Source organism: Corylus avellana, chromosome 4 (genome assembly GCF_965113065.1).
Source record: "Corylus avellana chromosome 4, dhCorAvel1.hap1.2, whole genome shotgun sequence".
Classification (NCBI taxonomy): domain Eukaryota; kingdom Viridiplantae; phylum Streptophyta; class Magnoliopsida; order Fagales; family Betulaceae; genus Corylus; species Corylus avellana.
In genome coordinates, this window is record NC_142493.1 from 5,620,386 (window position 1) to 5,638,622 (window position 18,237).

The window sequence follows — 18,237 nt, forward strand, 5'->3', positions numbered from 1 at the left end:
CTTTCTTTCTTGTAGCGCTTGGTCTCGCCCTTTCTCTCTCTGTTCTGAGTAAACACTCTTAGAAAGAAGAAAGACCGAGTAAAAAGCGGAAGAAGGAAGAATATATGCAAGAGATGGGAGAGGAGATGAGTGGTGAAAATTGTGAAGGAGAAGAGCTCTATTTATAGGAGAAAATCAAATACTATTCTACCTTCAATTTACAATTATACCCTCATTTTACTATTTCACCTACCACTTACTATTTCACCTACCACTTACTATTCTACCTACCACTTACTATTCTACCTACCCTATACTATTCTACCTACCCTATACTATTCTACCTACTAATCTCCAAATACCATTCATACAATATCATAAATCCCTCAAGAATTAACATCATTGCCTAATATGAATATTAATATAATCATAGCATCAAATTAATATCTCTAAAATAAGACTTTCAAAATCTGAGGTGCTACATATTTACTATCCTATTATTTCACCAATTACCATTCTCTAATTACCACTCTCATAAATTTCCCAAGAATTAAAATCCTTAGCTACAATGGATATTAAAATAACATCATTATCAGAATAATCTATTTAAATAGCTTTGAAAATTCTGGGGCACTACATCTGGGGCCTCCTCAAAAGTACGAAGTCCACCCCCACCCTCTCCCCCGTCTAATTTGGTGGTGGTTAGTTGCTAGGGGTGGCCGAGCTACCCCAAAATTGTTGTTGGGGGTGTCTCTCCACCTTTAGATACCTAGGGGTGGCTGATTCACCCCTCGGTGGTGGTTTGGCCACCCTTACGAGTAGTTCAAAATTGCCCATACTTTTTTTTTTAAAAAAAATATTAATATTTTTTGCTTTTTTAAATGTTTTAATATTTTTAATTATATATATTTTTATAATTTTTACTTAATTTTATCAATTACCATCCAAACATAATATTAACTATTTTTTCTCCTTGACATTCACACATAAAAAAAACAACTCAAAAATAAATTGAGTTCAAAACCAAAAAATTGCATTCCCAAAGACTTTAAAGGAAAGGAAATAGAAAATTGGAAAGTTACATTAATTGTACTCCTAAAGCAGTTACTAAGCTCATAATTTTATCTTCACTTAAAACCAATATATTGGCTAAGTTTGTTGATTAAATAATTTTTAGAATCAAGTAAATTTTGTTTTTACAAATTAAATTCTACATAAAACAACACAAAATATGACATCTATTGAAATTAAATGTCTCCTAACAAAAATGAATTTTGCAAGTCATTTGGAAAAAAAAAAAATGAAGGGCAAAAGTAAAAAAAAAAAAAAAAAAAAGATTTAGAATTAAAATTATTTAATTAAATATTTACATAAAAGAAATGCCCTAATTAAGTTTGTCGCCTTATGCCTCAAAATCTATTATGCCGGCCATGCTTTCTCACACTACGACTTCATTATCAATGTCTCTTTAAAATACTAATAAAATGTTAATGTCCCCCTATGACTAACAAAAAGACTAAAATGACTTTGAAAAGTTTCAATAAGATAAAAATATCTTTATAAATTAAAAGAAAAAAAGTAAAAAAAAAAAAAAAAAATTGTATTAATTATAAAAAATAAAAATAAATTCAAGAAAACAGAATAAACAAATTTTATTAATGATACGATTAAGTATTATTATTATTAGTTTTTTTTTTTTTTTTTGGAGTAGAAATAGCATTCGCATTGTATTTATGGCATAACTTGCAAAGCAGAAATCTCTGCTTGCAAAAAATCACGTATACAGTCCGGTGGGTCATAGAGCCCCACCTTATTAATATTATCATAAGTAGCCAAACTAGCTAATGCATGAGCCACCTTGTTCTCCTCTCTATGTGCATTCCTCATTTCCCAAACCGGAATAACTTGTAAAGTCGAGCGTATGTCCTCCGTCAATTGGCCCCTACCACTTTTATCCGGTTCTTTTGAGTTCACTACCACGATTACATTTTTGGCATCTCCTTCCAGTTGAACCTGTTGTATTCCCATTTCCATACAGAGCTGAACTGCCATAAGGGCCGCCATGGCTTCCGCCGCTGAAGGATCCAGAAAACCTTGTTGGGTCTGGCTTTTTGACACCCACATCTTTCCATGCTGATCATGAATAACTGCCCCCAACCCCACTTGTCCCCTCTTGCTGTCAACACCAATGTCCCAGTTGGCTTTGAACCAACCATGGGGAGGCGCCTTCCATGTAGTAGCCATAGGTTCTCTAGTGGGTGCTCAATCAGTCTTCCTACTTTCCACCAGTGTTTGAAACATCTCCATCGCTTGAATAGCTTGTTTAACAAGGATAGACGGGTTTAGAAAAGACCCACCGTGGACGACTTCATTCCGTCGAAACCATATGCGTCTGGCTATGCCCACGAATTGGAGAAAATCCTTTCTATCACACTTGCTAAACATCCCTTCAACTACCTGTAGAAAGTCAGGCCCCTCAAAACAACTCTTCTGGAAATTAATACACCCTACACTCCAGACATCACTCGCTAAAGAACACTGCCAATAAGTATGAAAAGCCATTTCAGGCTCTCTTTCACATATCAGGCAGCTAGGGTCCTTTATAACCTTGCGAGAGCATAGATTCGCTCTAGTAGGCAGGGAATCATGACAGGCCCACCAAAGAAAATGCTTCTCCAAATTTGGCATATTGAGTTGCCAAATGCTCCTCCAAATTGTATTATTTCTAATCCGAGAAGATCCCTTCGCTTTGTGTACCATCTCACGGTCCTTTTGTATATGATATGCACTCCTTACCAAAAAACCCCCCTTAGCTGTCCCCCTCCATATAAGAGCATCCTCTTGACCCGTAGTACTCACCGGAATTGATTGAATAATAATCTCCCCTCTAGAGAAAATATGTTCCAACAATGCATAATGCCACCATTTCGTGTCCTCATCTATAAGTTTGCTTATTGTTGATGTAGAATCAAGTATCCTTTGAGGAGAAATCACCCTATAGGTAGTCGGGGAAATGAGCCATTGATCCTTCCAAATGCGGATTGTTTTCCCATTGCCAACTCTCCATACCAACCCCTCCCTGACCAGATCACTGGAGCTTTATATACTATGCCACACAAAAGGTCTTTTCCCACAAGAAGCATCAAGCACCGAACAATTTGGGTAGTACTTAGCTTTCATAATCTTCGCAATTAAGCTATCCGGTGTTTTCCACAGATGCCAAATTTGCTTAGCCAAGAGGGCTTTGTTAAAACTCCTTAAATCACGAAATCCCATACCTCCATTAGCCTTTGAAAAACTTATTTTACTCCAGCTTATCCAATGAATTCATTTTTCATTCTCCTTATGACCCTAAAAAAATTTCATCATTAAGGAATTAATTTCCGAACATAATACCTTTGGAAGCCGGAAGACGCTCATGCAATAGGTAGGCATAGCTTGGATCACTGCCTTCAATAAAATCTATTTCCCCGCCTGAGACAAAAATTTAATCTTCAATCTTAGAGACGCTTCCACACTCTTTCCTTGATGCTTTTAAAAGCTCTCGTACGTGATCTTTCCACAAGGGCGGGCAGCCCTAGATAAGTGTCATATTTTTGATTTATAGGGATCCCAGCAAGCCCCTGTATTTGTTCTTTGTCAACAATAGATGTGTTCCTACTAAAGAAGATAGCCGTCTTGTTGGTGTTCATTTTCTGCCCTGACGCCATCTCGTACATTTGCAAAATGGAGGATAAATGATACCACTGGGACATATTTGACCTACAAAACAGCAAGCTGTCATCTGTAAAAACAAAGGTGGCTAATCTCCGGACCTCTTTTCGAAGTAGGGACTCCCAATAAAGACCCTTCCCTATTTGCTTGGGTGATCATAGCACTTAAAATATAATAAGTTTACATTCAAATTGTTGATTCAACCTGCATTAGATACTTAATGATTGGATCATTTAAGTTTTTTAAGATATAACCATATGATTAACTTTTATTATTAAATTATATATATATATACACGAATCGCGCTAATTAGCGAGTTAAGCCCTTCATGAACTTTAAGCGAGTGAGCCGAATTTTATACGGGTATGTATCTTTTAATAATTGAGTATAGTTTCATGTCCATGAACGATTCATTTAATAACCAAGTCGTGTACAAGCCGAGCTTTATCAAGCCGAATCTGAGCGAGCTTAATAGTAGCTTTGTTCGTTTATAGCCCTACACTCACACGTCAACAAGTAAAGAAAAGAAAAACTATCTAATCAAATTTATTAGGCTCGTCCACATTGGGGCTTTTTAGGATTGGGATCCCCTCCAATTGGAGGGGAAATTGGAGATTTTCCAATTGATCATCCTGGCCGTTCATTTTCATCCAACAACCCACACCACGCCACGTGTCCCACTCAAAAATAAATAATAAAATATTCATTAACTTAAAAAAATATATAAAAAGGTAAAATAATATATATATATATATATATATATATATATATATATATATATATGGGGGGGGGGGTGGCATTTTGGGTGGCCGGCCACCCCATATGAGCCATGGTGGTGGCTTCAAGCCACCCCCAAGGCTGGTTGGGGGTGGCCGAACCACCCCTGGGCCCTAAGGGGTGGCTTCTACCACCCCCAAAGAACGGTTGGGCGTGGCCAAAGCCACCCCTAGGGCCTCCAAATTTAATTTTTGGGTTTTGGCCCTAGGAACCACCCCCAAAGACTGGTTGGGGGTGGCCGAACCACCGAAGCCACCCCCAACCGGCCCTTGAAGCCACCCAAAAAAAAAAATATATTATTATTATTTTAAAAAAAATTAATTAATATTTTATTATTTATTTTTTAGTGGGACACATGTATTGTGTGGGTTATTGCATGAAAATAGATGACCGAAATTATCAATTGAAGAATCTCCAATTTCCCCTCTAATCGGAGGGGATCCGGATCCTGCTTTTTATGGGACATTCACGTCCCTTCAAGGATAGATACTAATGGCCGTTTTTTTTTAAAAAAGAAAAGATACTAATGGAATGTAGCAGATGTCAATGAGAGGTGTTTCTTAACCACAAAATCTTATTCAAGTCTGAGCACCATTTTCTTTTAAATTAGACATCTCCCAATCTCTGGACAGCATATGCCTACATGTTCCGTCCTCCATTTTTGTTTTTAATTCTCACTTCTGCCCACGGTGGAGCCCCGGAGGGACGGGTTTGTTGAGAGGGGATCCGGCTTCTATGCGGTAGTGAAAACTACCGCATAGATGCGGTTATCCAAACTACGCCGTTTTGAGTTTAGTAAAAGTAGGTGTTTTTTGTTAAACGGTATAGTTTTAATAAAAATATAACTCTTGCCCTATAACACTCACATCGTTACACCAGTCGCCGGAAGATAAAAAGGCTGGTTGAGTTGCATGTTGAAGGAGAAATCTCTGAGCAAAAGAGAAAAGAATAAGACACAAGGTTCTGGAGATGCATTTGCGCATTGAAAAGCATATTATTTGATGGCGGTGAGCCTTGTTGCAGCTTGTAATTCTTCATCTATGGCTGGCGAGCGAGACAGACAGAGAGAGAGGATGTTTCTTGTTTCTTCTCCAATGAAGTAACGTTTGCCTTTTTAGTGGAGAGGAGCTCAGGCCAAACAACTGATTTGGGTATCCCATTCTCTCTCTCTCCCTGTGTTTAAGTCGGATCTGATTTTTTGTTTCTGATATTTTGGTGGAGGGGTTTTGTTGATTTGGGTTTTTTTGATACTGTATATTTGATTTCGGTTTTTTGATTATGATGTTTTGGTTGGGGGTTTATTTTGTTGATTTGAGGTTTTTTGGAGATTTGAAAAAAGAGTATACAGATTTTCCCCCATGATTTCTTATCTCTCCCTCCCTGGTTACTCTCTCCCTCCTCTCTCCCTCTTTGTTAATTCTTTTTGCCAGAGCTTTTGATTTTTTTGGGTTCCTTTGGTTATGGGTTGCTTCTCTCTCCCCTGGTTTCTCTCTCTGCTAATTCTTTTTGCTGGAGTTTTTGATTTTTTTTTTTCGATTCTTTTTGTTGGAGCTTTTGATTTTTTCTGGGTTGGTTGTGGGTGTTATGGAAGGTTGTAGTCGATGATCTTCTGGAATGGTTGTTTAAATAGAATGACAATTTTTTTAAGAATCCTCGTGTGTGCAAAAAATGGGTTCTGGCTTACATAGAGAGAGGAAGAGAGAGTGTCAATAGTAGGCGCTCCGGCGAGGCCTCTTGCAATTGTTTGGCCTGAGCTCACACAAATCCCCTTTTCCTTCTTGTGTGTACTATTAGTTTGTTAAACACAGTTTGCCGTTTAGTGTAACGGCGTGAGTCTTATAAGGCAGAGTTATATTTTTATTAAAACTGTACCCTTTTTTTAAAAAAAACACCTGCTTTTACTAAACTCAAAACGGCTTAGTTTGGATAACCGCATCTACGCGGTAGTTTTCACTACCGCATAGAAGCCGGATCCTGTTGAGAGGGCAATCGGGGTAATTCACATGAATCATCATGTCGTTGCTTTTTGTCACTTTATGGAGTCGGACGCATAAACCAATAGTTGATTTACTTTTGGGTTAAATACCTAATATCCTCCTGAGGTTTACAAACTTTATTTTTACCGCCTTATGGTTTTATTTTTATCACAGGAGGTCCCTGTGGTTTTGATAAATGACCAAGTTAATCCATCCGTTAGTTGACCGTTAGGAATTCCACGTGGACCAATCAGATGCTGACACGTGGCACATACTTAATTTTTTTTAAAAAAAAATGTATTTTTTTTTCTTAAAAAAAAAAAAAAAAAAAAAAAAAGAAAAGGAAAAATAATTGGGGGTGGCTCGGCCACCCCCTTGGAGCCTAGGGGGTGGCCGAAACCACCCCCAATGGTGGTTGGGAGTGGTTTCGGCCACCTCCTTGGCTCCAAGGGGGTGGCTCGGCCACCCCCATCCGGCCAGATGGGGGTGGCTTGGCCACCCCCATGGCCAAAGGGGGTGGCTAAATGGCCAAGAGCCACCCCCAATTTTTTTTTCCTTTCCTTTTCCTTTTTTTTTTTTTTAAAAAAAAAAAATACATTTTTTTTTAATTTTAAAAAATAAAATAAAATAAATTAGGTGCCCCCCCAATTTTTTTTCCTTTCCTTTTCCTTTTTTTTTTTTAAAAAAAAATACATTTTTTTTTAATTTAAAAAAATAAAATAAAATAAATTATGTGCCACGTGTCAGCATCTGATTGGTCCACATGTAATTCCTAACAGTCAATTAACGGATGGACTAACTTGGTCATTTATCAAAACCACTGAGACCTCCTGTGATAAAAATGAAACCATTGGAGGGTAAAAATAAAGTTTGTAAACCTCAGGAGGTATTAGGTATTTAACCCTTTACTTATCTTCCAGAGCCCAAGACGGTCAGGTTGGGACACGTGTGTAGTCTAGGCATGCAACATGAGTTACGACTACAAAGTCAATATTCTTATAGCTGGACCTATGACTCCCGCCGTTGATATTTTTTTGTATAATTTTATTTAGGGAAAATTACAGTTTACCCCTTCAAAGTTGACAACATTTTTCAATTCGAACACCAAAGTTTCAATTTTTGCAATCTAACCCTCCCCCCCCCCCCCCAAAAAGTTCTAATTTTTTGCAATTTGACCAATTTTATCCAAAACTTCCCATATTGCCCATAATTTTTATTTTTTTTTATTTTTTATAAAAAAAAATTTAAAAAAATTCACGGCCACCCCTTTGGTCATCTAGTCATTTTTGCACCCCCAAATTTGTTTCCATTTTCATAAAAAATAAAAAAATAAATTAGAGGCAATATGAGAATTTTGGAATTATATTGGTCGAATTGAAAAAAAATTGGAACTTTGTCGGGGTAGATTGCAAAAATTGAAACTTTGATGTTCGAATTAAAAAATGCTATCAACTTTGGGAGAGTAAACTGTAATTTTTCCTTTTATTTAAGGAGAAATAATTACTATACTCAGCCCCATTCCACACTTATTCCATACGACCCTAAAACTTATCCCTCAGCTACGCTGTAAAGTGAAAATAATTTGCCATAATCCAAAATTTGTCTAATAAATGTGTCGGGTCATGTACAATTTGCGGGTTCACGGGTTGACATGTTTGACCCGTATATATTTTATTTTTATTTTTTTTGCTTAGTTGCTGGGATTTTGCTATTTTAGTTTGGTTATAAAAATTAAAATGACTTTAAACGTGTTCACTGGTCTAGTAGTGTCGGGTTTGAACCTGTTAACATCTAAATTAAACGTGTTCACGGGTCGTGTCGTGTGAACCCAACACGAAACGTTTATCTAAACGGGTTACACGTGTCGTGTTGTGTTAAGGTTTGAGTGTTCGACATGTTTAGTTAAACGTGTTGTGTCGTGTCATGTTAAGGTTTGGATGTTCGACATGTTTAGTTAAACATGTCGTGTTCGGGTTTGGCATAAACTGATTTGTGTCATAAACGAGATGAAATGAACCCAACATGCCAACACGTTTCGCCAGCCCTACTTAAAGGTAACATGAAAAAACAATAAAATATTCATTTAATGTTTTATAGTGAGTAACAAAAAGGTGCTATTTATTGTAACACTGTATGCATTTTACTCGGTCTCTATATCTAATCTATTAAAGAAGAAAAAAATGGTAATATTATTTTTAATGATTTTTTTTGTTTGGACGCATGACGTACAGCCCGTTAGTTTGATCAAGGGAATTGTGACAAAAGTAGTAAATCGGTATTTATTTATAAGTTTTTTTTTTTTTTTTAATATGTCCACACAAGAGAACATTAAGTTAGGTACTATATATGATACAAATTAAAACATAGGTGAAAAAAAATAAAGTTGTGAAAATCTAAATACTAAAAAAATAATTAACAATTTTCTTAATTTTATTTCCTTTGTCTATTTGCATTTCACGGTATTCTGATCAATTAGGTGGTGAAATTGAGGAAAAAGTAAGTGCTTTATGTTATGGGCATGGGTGTCCAAAGGTTGAAGAAGATGTCTAAGGCAAAATGGCGTGAATTTGGGAGGTTCTTCAGCTTTAATCCACGTGTCAAAGCCATTACATTCATCAACTACCTTTGTACTTATCCAGGAAGAATGATTTATTTATAAGTGGAGTTTAATTAGGCTTAAAAGTTAAAATTCAGTCTTTTCACCACCATTTTATTTGGTGTTTTTAAATGATGTACGTGTTGATTGTTTATTAGTGGCATGGCTGTAAAACAGGGTGCTAGTCTATAGTTCATCCGGATTGAAGGTTTTGTCAAATTTTAAAAAAGGAAAAGCTTCACTTTGACTCTCTTAACTTTTACTCGATTTTACAAACTCTCTTGAACTTTCAAATCTTTCATTTTGGACCCCCTGAACTCTCAATTACTCTTAATGTGAATTCTTCCGTCAGATTTTAAACGTTACATGACGTTTATACCTATAACTTTTGTATAAAATTTCAACTTCCAAAAAGTTTTTTTTTTTTTTAAAAAAAAAAAAATTATAAAAATCAAGGACATTTTGATCTTTTTTTGTATTTTTAATAGCTAAAATTAACGGAATTGTTCTAATTGAAAGTAATTGAAAGTTCAGAAGTCCAAAATGAGAGATTTGAAAATTTAGAGAAGTTTGTAAAATCGAATGAAAGTTCACGAGACCAAAGTGAAATTTCTCACCAAATATATATGTTTAGTCCCTGTAAGAATGGAATTTGCACTGTACAAAAAATAATTGACTTAAAAGGCTTTGGGCACTAATTTGAAGGGACGACATGGTGTCTGATGGATGGTGTCATGTGAACTAGTGCTATCGGGATTATTGTCATGTATGCCCCAGTTGCCTCCCTGGACCCTGTCAAACATGCCTAAGGATGCATGATCATGTCATTGGCAATTGGAAACACAAATCGGGTTTGGAAAACTGAAAACTGAGTTGGGTTTGAGCCTTCACCAACCCAAAAATTGATTTGAAATTAAACAAAATTCGATTGAGTTGGAGTCTTGGAGATTTGGTTTACCCAAACAAGCTTACTTGGTCTAAATTACGAAACTATATATCATGGACCCTTACGAATATTTATATTTAAAACTGTTCCTAAAAATGCACTAAATCCAAAACAACACCTTATTTAATTAATTTATTCTTACATTTTTTTAAATTTTTTATTTTATTTTATTACTGACTGAACCTCTCTTAAGTTTACAACTTAGGCCTTGGTCAAAGTTACCAAACTATCCTGAATCCCCCTATCAATATTATACACAAAATGTTCTTGAAAATATTCTTAACCCAAAATAATACCTTATTTATTCATAAATTTTCTTGATTACTGGCTACAAAGCCCCTCTTAAGTTTATTTGATCTTTTGGATAAGGGCTTATGGGTCATATACCTATCCAAGGATCCATCACAAATTCAACAAAGTCATATATCCCTTGTAGACTTTTATTATTATTTTTTTTACTTTTTTTTTTTTTTTTTATATCCCTTGTAGACCGGTAGTTCATGATCCGCCACATAATCTCTTACAATCCATAGTAGGCCAATTGTGGTTCTGTGCGATCATTCTTTCCTATTAAAATTTTTTAAAATTAATACAATTTTAAGATTTAATCTTAACTGTTGTTTAGATTACAACATACATATTGTTATTTTAATAACAATACTGTAAACTTCTTCTTATTATTATTATTATTTATATCCCTTGTAGACTGGTAGTTCATGATCTTCCACATAATCTCTTACAATCCATTTTAGACCAATTGTGGTTCTGTGTGACCATTTTTTCCTATTAAAAGTTTCTAAAATTAATGCAATTTTGAAATTCAATCTTAACTGCTGTTTAAATTACAACATAAATACTGTTATTTTAATATCAATACGTAAGCCAGATCTATTTAAAAAATAAACATGCTAGACTTACGCTCATTCTCAAGTAGCTTTGAAAACCACAAAAGAAGGGAAAGGGAATTGGAGGTCGGCAAGTGAACTGCTGTTAAAAGAAAATAATAAAGAAAACATTAAAAATAATATACCGACGCACAATCGCACAAGCGTGCTTTTGTTGCTCAAACATAATGAGTCGATTTTCCCCGTGGAAATATTGTTTTATTTGCTCAGTTTGCTCTTATATATATATATATATATATATATATATATATATGAGTCGCACTAATTAGCGAGTCAAGTCCTTCATGAATTTTAAACAAGTGAGCCGAATTTTATACGGGTGTGTATTTTTTAATAATTAATTATAGTTTCATGTCCTCAAACGATTCATTTAATAACCAGGTCGTGTACAAGCCGAACCAAACCTTATTCAACCGAATCCGGACAAGCTCTATAGTAGACTTGTTCATTTATAACCCTACACCCACACGTTAACAAATAAAGAAAAGAAAAACTACCTAATCAAATTTATCAGGCTCTTGCACACGGGGCTTTTTACGGGGACATTCACGTCCCTTCAAGAATAGATACTAATGGAATGTAGGCTACGTAGCAGACGTCATTGAGAGGTGTTATAAAATCTTATTCAAGTTTGAGCACCATTTTCTTTTAAATTAAGAGAAATGCTGAAAATTTTAAATTTATTTTTCAAAAGTTAGTTCTCAAATGATGTGCCACTATCTTTTGAGTTGGTGATATACTTCTTAAAATAATAAATCTCATGAGATGGTGACATATCATTTGGAAAACAAATTTAGGACAGCATAAGCCCACATGTTCCGTCCTCTATTTTTCTTTAATCATGAGTCAACGCGCTAAAACAGAAAACTCCTTAAACCTTTTTTTTTTTTTTTTTTCAAATTTTTATTCTTTGGGTCAATTGGAAAGGAAAATTAACACCTACCGTTACATTTTTTCCCAAATGTTTAACGCCCATCAGTCCCAACTAAGCACACTATTCTGCTACGCCAGCATATTAATTTTTTATTAATTTAATTTAAAAATTAAATCGTGAAATAAAAAATAAAAATTTGAAGGGTGGCTTTTCGGCTACCCCAAAGGGGTTAGGGGTGGCTTTCCGACCACCCCTTCATTTTTTTTAGATTTAATTTTTAAATTAAATTAATAAACAAATTAATATGTTGACGTGGCAAAACGATGTGTTTAGTTAGGACTGACGGACGTTAAAAATTTAGGAAAAAATATAACGGTAGGAGTTAATTTGCCTTTTCGATTGATAAAATGAGTAAAAATTCGAAGAAAAAAAAAATAAATTTTCTGTTTTGGCGCGTTGATTCAAAGATTTATAAGATATTTACTCTAAAATTAAAGGATGTTGAAGCATATGAATAAATGGTAACTGGGTGGCATTGAAATGACCACCAAGGTTGGAATAACTTTTTTTTTTTTTTATGGTTTGCAAGAACATATATATATATATATATATATATATATATATATATATAGTTCACATAAATTAAATGGTAAATTAATCTATTCAATATAGAGATGGTTAAAAGATGATTGAAAAATAATGAATTTGGTTATTTCTCAATTATAATTGCTTTGAAAGTCAAGTATGACCCAAATTTTGGTCAGAAATCTTAATTGGATGCGATGCACACAGAAACAAGTGTGAAAGAAGAAGTTGAAGCGGAAGATGTGCAATTGGTTTAATTTCAAAGACCTTCAGTGACTGATATTTTTAGTCACTTAAAATACATCAGTCTAACTGATACAAAAATATTATAAAGAGTAACATTACTCTTTTCATTCATATATATATATATATATATATATATATGTCGTCTGCACTTGAAAAACATCGCAAAAAAATTTGGGAGTGCGTTTTTAAAAAATAATCTACAATTTTAAACCAAATCATAATTTTAGGGTGTTTGAGATTGCGATTTTAAAAAAATAATCTGCGATTTTAAAAAATGATCACAGAAATGTCTTTATTGGTAATTTGGTCATGAAACCGCAATTATATGTTAATGTTATCAAAACACTCAATTGATAAAAAAAGTATTTTTCAACATGTTTTATCAAACGCTTATGCGATTTTAAAAAATAGCAATTTTAAAAACATAATTTTTAAAAACACAATTTTTAAAATCACACTCTAAACAGCCTACGTGTCTGAATTTATCAACGTTTTGCGATTTCACTTGATTGGGTTGACGAATTAAACAGAAAACCCCGGGACTTTCCAACAGTAAGGAGGGAGAGATCGGGGGATTCACGGTGGTGTTTGGCAAAAGGCATGGCCCAACCTAAACACTGTTTAAGTCCTTTCCCTGATGTGAATTTACACTATTATCCTTCATTTGTTTCTCCCAAAATATCCAGCGATGGTGGGTAATATCCCGGCTCCTCCTTTGCCTATTATGTTCTCTTCCTTCAAACACTCCAACACGTGCTCGGCCTTGAAATCGAGCCGTCAGCTTCCAAGCGCGAGACTTCTGGAGCTTCTTTTTTCGCATCAAGTAAACCGTAACGAGGACCAGGGACAGAGCCGTTACGATTGCGATCACGGCCATTATGACCTTCCAAGCCCCGGAATTGGTACGGCTCCGACCCGAAACCTGACCCAGAGTGCCCACAAAAGACGAGCAAGTGGCAGGATGTGGCGGACAGAGATTGAGGTTCCCAGCGAACGAGCTGCATTGAAAACCAAGAATTGCTCGACGGTAGGAATTGTTCCCCGAAGATTGTTTTCCGAGAGGTCCAGCGTTGTGAGGCTCGTCATGAATTTGATTTCGCTGGGGATTTGGCCTGTGAGGTGGTTTCTCGAGAAATTGAGAATGCTGAGATCCTTCAGCTTGGAAATCCCTTTGGGAATTTCACCAAGCAAGTTGTTTCGACTGAAATCGGCGGAGGTTAAAGAGGTACAGCTCGAAATTGAAGCCGGAATTTCGCCGCTGAGATTGTTGGCGCTCACGTTGATCCTCGAGAGCAAATGTAGATGAAAGATTTCCTCCGGAATCTCACCGGTAAAACTATTCATTTCTAGCGATAGAGTCTGCAAATTCTTGAAATTTTGAATTCTCGGAGGAATTTTCACGGTGATTTGATTGCCGGAAAGCGTGAGAATTTCGAGTTCGCCCGCAGAAAGCTCTAAGGAAAGCTCGCCAGAGAAGTGGTTCTCGTTGACCTCGATCTGTGCCACCAAAGGCAAGTTGAAAATCCCCGCCGGAATCGTCCCATTGAGCTGGTTCTTCATGATTCGGATCTTTGTAAGCGACTTGCATTCGCCGAGTTCTTCAGGGATTGGTCCGAAGAAGAAATTCTCCATCAAGATCAAGGGGAAAACCGGTTGATTTTGGGTTTAATTGTTTATGGGGAGACACTGCCCATAAAACACAAAGCGTGGGAATTAGGAGGAAAACCGGTATATGAAAAAATTTAAGAGAGAGGGGCAATATGGTAAAAAATATGCCAAAAGTTGAGTCTGAAAACCGGTCAATGCCCAGACACTGAACAGTATCTGGGCCATGGCTTCATCATATCACGCGTTGCTTTTGTAAATTGATTTATTTTCTTGACAGTCAGGTTGGGACACGTGTCCAGCCACATCTGCATCATGATTTACAGCCACAAAGTCAATATTCTCATAGAGGGGCAAATGCTTTTTTTGCATTCTGCCGCTCATCTCCCCACCATCTCCTCACAAACGGATATATAATTTTATTAAGGAGAGATAATTACTATTCCCGGCCCCATTCCACACTTATTCCACACGACCCTTGCCTAGCTGTAAAGTGGAAATAATTTGCCATAATCCAAAATCCGAAAAACATTTTCTGCCTTTTTTAAATTTTAAAGCTCGCAAGATTTGTCTGGCTCGAAATTCCAAAGAGAATTTTTTCGGAATGAATAACCCCCATCGCACCAATTTACCTACTTAGTAGCCACTCTCAACAACCTTCATTTGCCAAATTCAAGCCTTTGATGCGACTTCCACCCTTATAAAAAGGCAGTTGCGGTGAGTTTTCGTAATTTGATGGTAAAAAGCTTAAATTTGAAAAATGATTTATAACTTTTTTAAAAAAGGAAATCATTCTATAGAAATATATCAAATTTTTTCTGTCAAGTCTAAAATATTTTTCATTTACTATTATTTTTTGTTGCACTAAACATTAAAAAATACAAAAAATAAGTTTCATAAATTATTTTTTTCTAATCTTCATAAATCATTTTACCCCAAACAAATGGAGCTTAAAAGTAATTACGTAATTTCTTAGGTTTTAATAAGAGCAAAATTAGAATAGAGGGCATCAAAATCGTGAGACGCACGTGTGATGATTTACGAAAATTAGTAATGTAGGGTCTGAATTGAAAATTTTTGAAATATTAGGAAGGTACATTGTCAATTTTTAAACATTGAGGTTCGAATTGAAAAACCCTGAAACTTTAAGGGGTAAAGTGAATTTTCCCCTTATTATACTCAAAACCTTGTTAAAAATAATTCTTGACCCAAAATAATACCTAGCTACCTTATTTATTCATAAATTTTCTTGACTACCGGCCACTAAGCCCGTCTTAAGTTTATTCGATCGTTTTGACAAAGGGTATATTGGTCATATATCTATTCAAGGATCCCTTAACAAATTCCTACAAGGTCATCAGTTATAAGTTAAACCTAATTGTTAGAGATTATAATCCTAGTTTCTATATCTATTAAAAAAAAAAAATTCCTACTACTTTCTATTAAAGAAACCCAAGTTAAAAACCTCAAATATCCCTTAAATTCATTAGGATTATTTATAAGCTCCTTTTACAACATTTTTCTGTGTCTAAATTACCAGAATATTCCTCATTCTGATAGGAATATTCCTATCAATATTATAGCTAGTCAAAACGTTCTTAAAAATATCCTCGACCCAAAACATCACCTTGTGTATATACTCCTTATTATAACTCGATTCTGCATCCAATATATATATATAATTTCTTACAACCGATCGAATAAGTAAAATTAATCAACTATGATGAGTTAAACCTAATTATTAAACCCAAGTTAACCTCAATCCCTTAAGTTCAATAGAGATATTCTTCTTTTCATTCTCAATACCATCTCCCCACCATCTCTCTCCAAGTGCATCTTGATTTTTTCAAAAAATAAAAAAATTTAAGAGGAGAGATGGTCTGGAGATGGTCTGGAGAATGCATAGAAGCATTCCTCATTTCAATAAGATTGATTCATTATAATTAAGCCTCTTTTGAGTTGGGACCCATCAGAATATTCCACGTGGCCTTCCAATATGATCCATCAGAATTGCACGCAAATCTTTAAATGGATGCAAACCAAGCTAGTTTCGTTTTCTGCCGCGCACAAATATTATTTTATTTGCTCCCTTTGCTTTGGGAGTGATATTTAATTATTTATAGAAACTTTCCTAGTTTTTTTTTTCTATGATCGTTTGCTGTATTGTGTTCTTATCTATCTCTTCCACTTCAAACGTACGAAACTCTAACAACAAACCGGGTTGCACAAATTTCAAACGTGAGTGAGCCAATGAACGGCATTCCGCTTGTTGCTCTGGGTATTAATTCTCATCCTCTTTATTGTCTTCCTTAACTAGCTGCTTTTCTCCTTTCTATTCTTTTCTCCTTGCTGCTATAACTATATATCTAAATATATACCAGATACTTTCTGGAATCTGATCCTATATAAAATACAAGATTTTTTTTTTTTTTTTGTTTTGTCAGTATGTAAATCAGTTAGCTCTTCCATGGTTTGCATTCAAACTTGTTCATCTTTATCACTTTATGCAACAACAACAGCCTTCTTCTCCGATCCATAAACCAGCATTTCCTCTGACAACCTTTCTGTAGGGTGCATGAAAACTACAAATCATCCACAAAAATCCGATCCGGCGACCTATGGCGGCGGATTCCGGCGACCTTTGGCCGCGGATTCCGGTGACGGCCGCCAGAGGTCCTGGGTTAAATCATAATTGGCCAGCAAAGTTCTCTTTCTTTCTCTCTCTTCCTTTTGTTGCATCATTTCGACTTCAGGTTTTCTCTCTCTCTTTCCAAAGTAGGTCTTCAGTGGTCAGCACTAGAGCTTGTGTTGTAATGTCCTGGGTTAGACTTTGTGAAAATTGAGGAATTCCTATAAGTTTCTTGGTTTAGTGTTCACTCTCTTTCCTGCTTTTCGATTTGGAATTCCCTTTCTCCTCTTCCTCCTGTTATTTGTAGTGATGTAGCACCACCTTCTGTTTTCTTTCCTCCTTGAGGGTTGTTTGTTCTCTTGTTTCTAATGCAAAGTTTGGTAAAAAAAAAAAAATAGTGGCTGCTTTGTTGAGTTGCTGTTTTTTGTAGTTGGGGCTTTGGGGTTTTGGTGGTCTGAAGCTCTGTTTCTGTGCTGTTGATGGCTGATTCGTTTGTTAGTTTTTGGTTAGCTGTGTATAGATTTGTATTGCTGTTGGTGTTTTTTCTTGTGGGGTTTCTTTGTATTTGTTTGCAGTCATGGCTTGGTGGAGGTTTTCGGCTTTTCTCATAAGATTTGGATTAGCTTGGCTTCTGTTGCTGCATGCATGTTGCAAGTTGCTGAGCAACTTGTGGGTTTTCACTCTTGTTGGAGAGGCTTTTTTTTTTTTTTTGGTATTCTTTGCGGGGAATGAAAAATGTTTTTCATTCAAAAAAATTATGTTATTTTTTTCACAAAGCCATTCTTGGAATGTTGTTCTCTTTGTCCATTTATGTCGTGCATATGTTTTTCTTTCTTAACTCTAGATGATCGAAACTTGTTTAATTAATTAGTTTGACGCTTGGCTTTAGCGCAATTGCAGTAGTGCTAACAAGTTTGGACAGGGCTTAGGAGTTAGGACCTTAGATGTAACCTGATTTTCCTCTCAACATATGTACTGCATTTTCAGGGATGTTTATAGTAATTGTCTTGTTGATTGCTTTGCTGGCTTGGGCGTCTCAACTAATAAGAACATATAATAATTATAATTATTCATATTGTTTTGGGTAGTGCATTACATAGTTCTCACACTCACTCTCTGGTGTTCTATTTCAGAGATGAATCAACCCAACTGGGTCCATCCAAATACTGCTCAAGCCACTCAGGGTACCTCTCATGCATCCTCTTCAATGTCTTTATTGCTCCTCTTCTCCTTTCTATTCTTTATTATGTTTTATATGTACACGGTGGGGGTTGCAGGTTGCTGCTATAACTATCTAATAATATAACATATATTCTTTGTTATGTGCTTGGTTTGTTAGTTTTGGTTAGCGTGTATAGCTTCCTTGTATAGCTTTGTATTGCTGTTGGTGTTTTTTCATGTGGGG

At 35.6% G+C, this 18,237-nt stretch overlaps 1 protein-coding gene across 1 annotated transcript; it reads right to left on the reverse strand.

Moving 5' to 3' along the window:
- Window positions 1-1,710: 1,710 nt before the first annotated feature.
- LOC132177917 (uncharacterized) lies at window positions 1,711-2,223 on the reverse strand. Its single transcript, XM_059590397.2, has one exon. It carries the CDS (start codon window positions 2,221-2,223, stop codon window positions 1,711-1,713), a length of 513 nt encoding a protein of 170 aa, XP_059446380.2.
- Window positions 2,224-18,237: the final 16,014 nt, after the last annotated feature.

Excerpts from the sequence above, each read along its gene's own strand:
- LOC132177917 (XM_059590397.2), bottom strand. The coding sequence starts at position 2,223 with ATGGCTACTACATGGAAGGCGCCTCCCCATGGTTGGTTCAAAGCCAAC.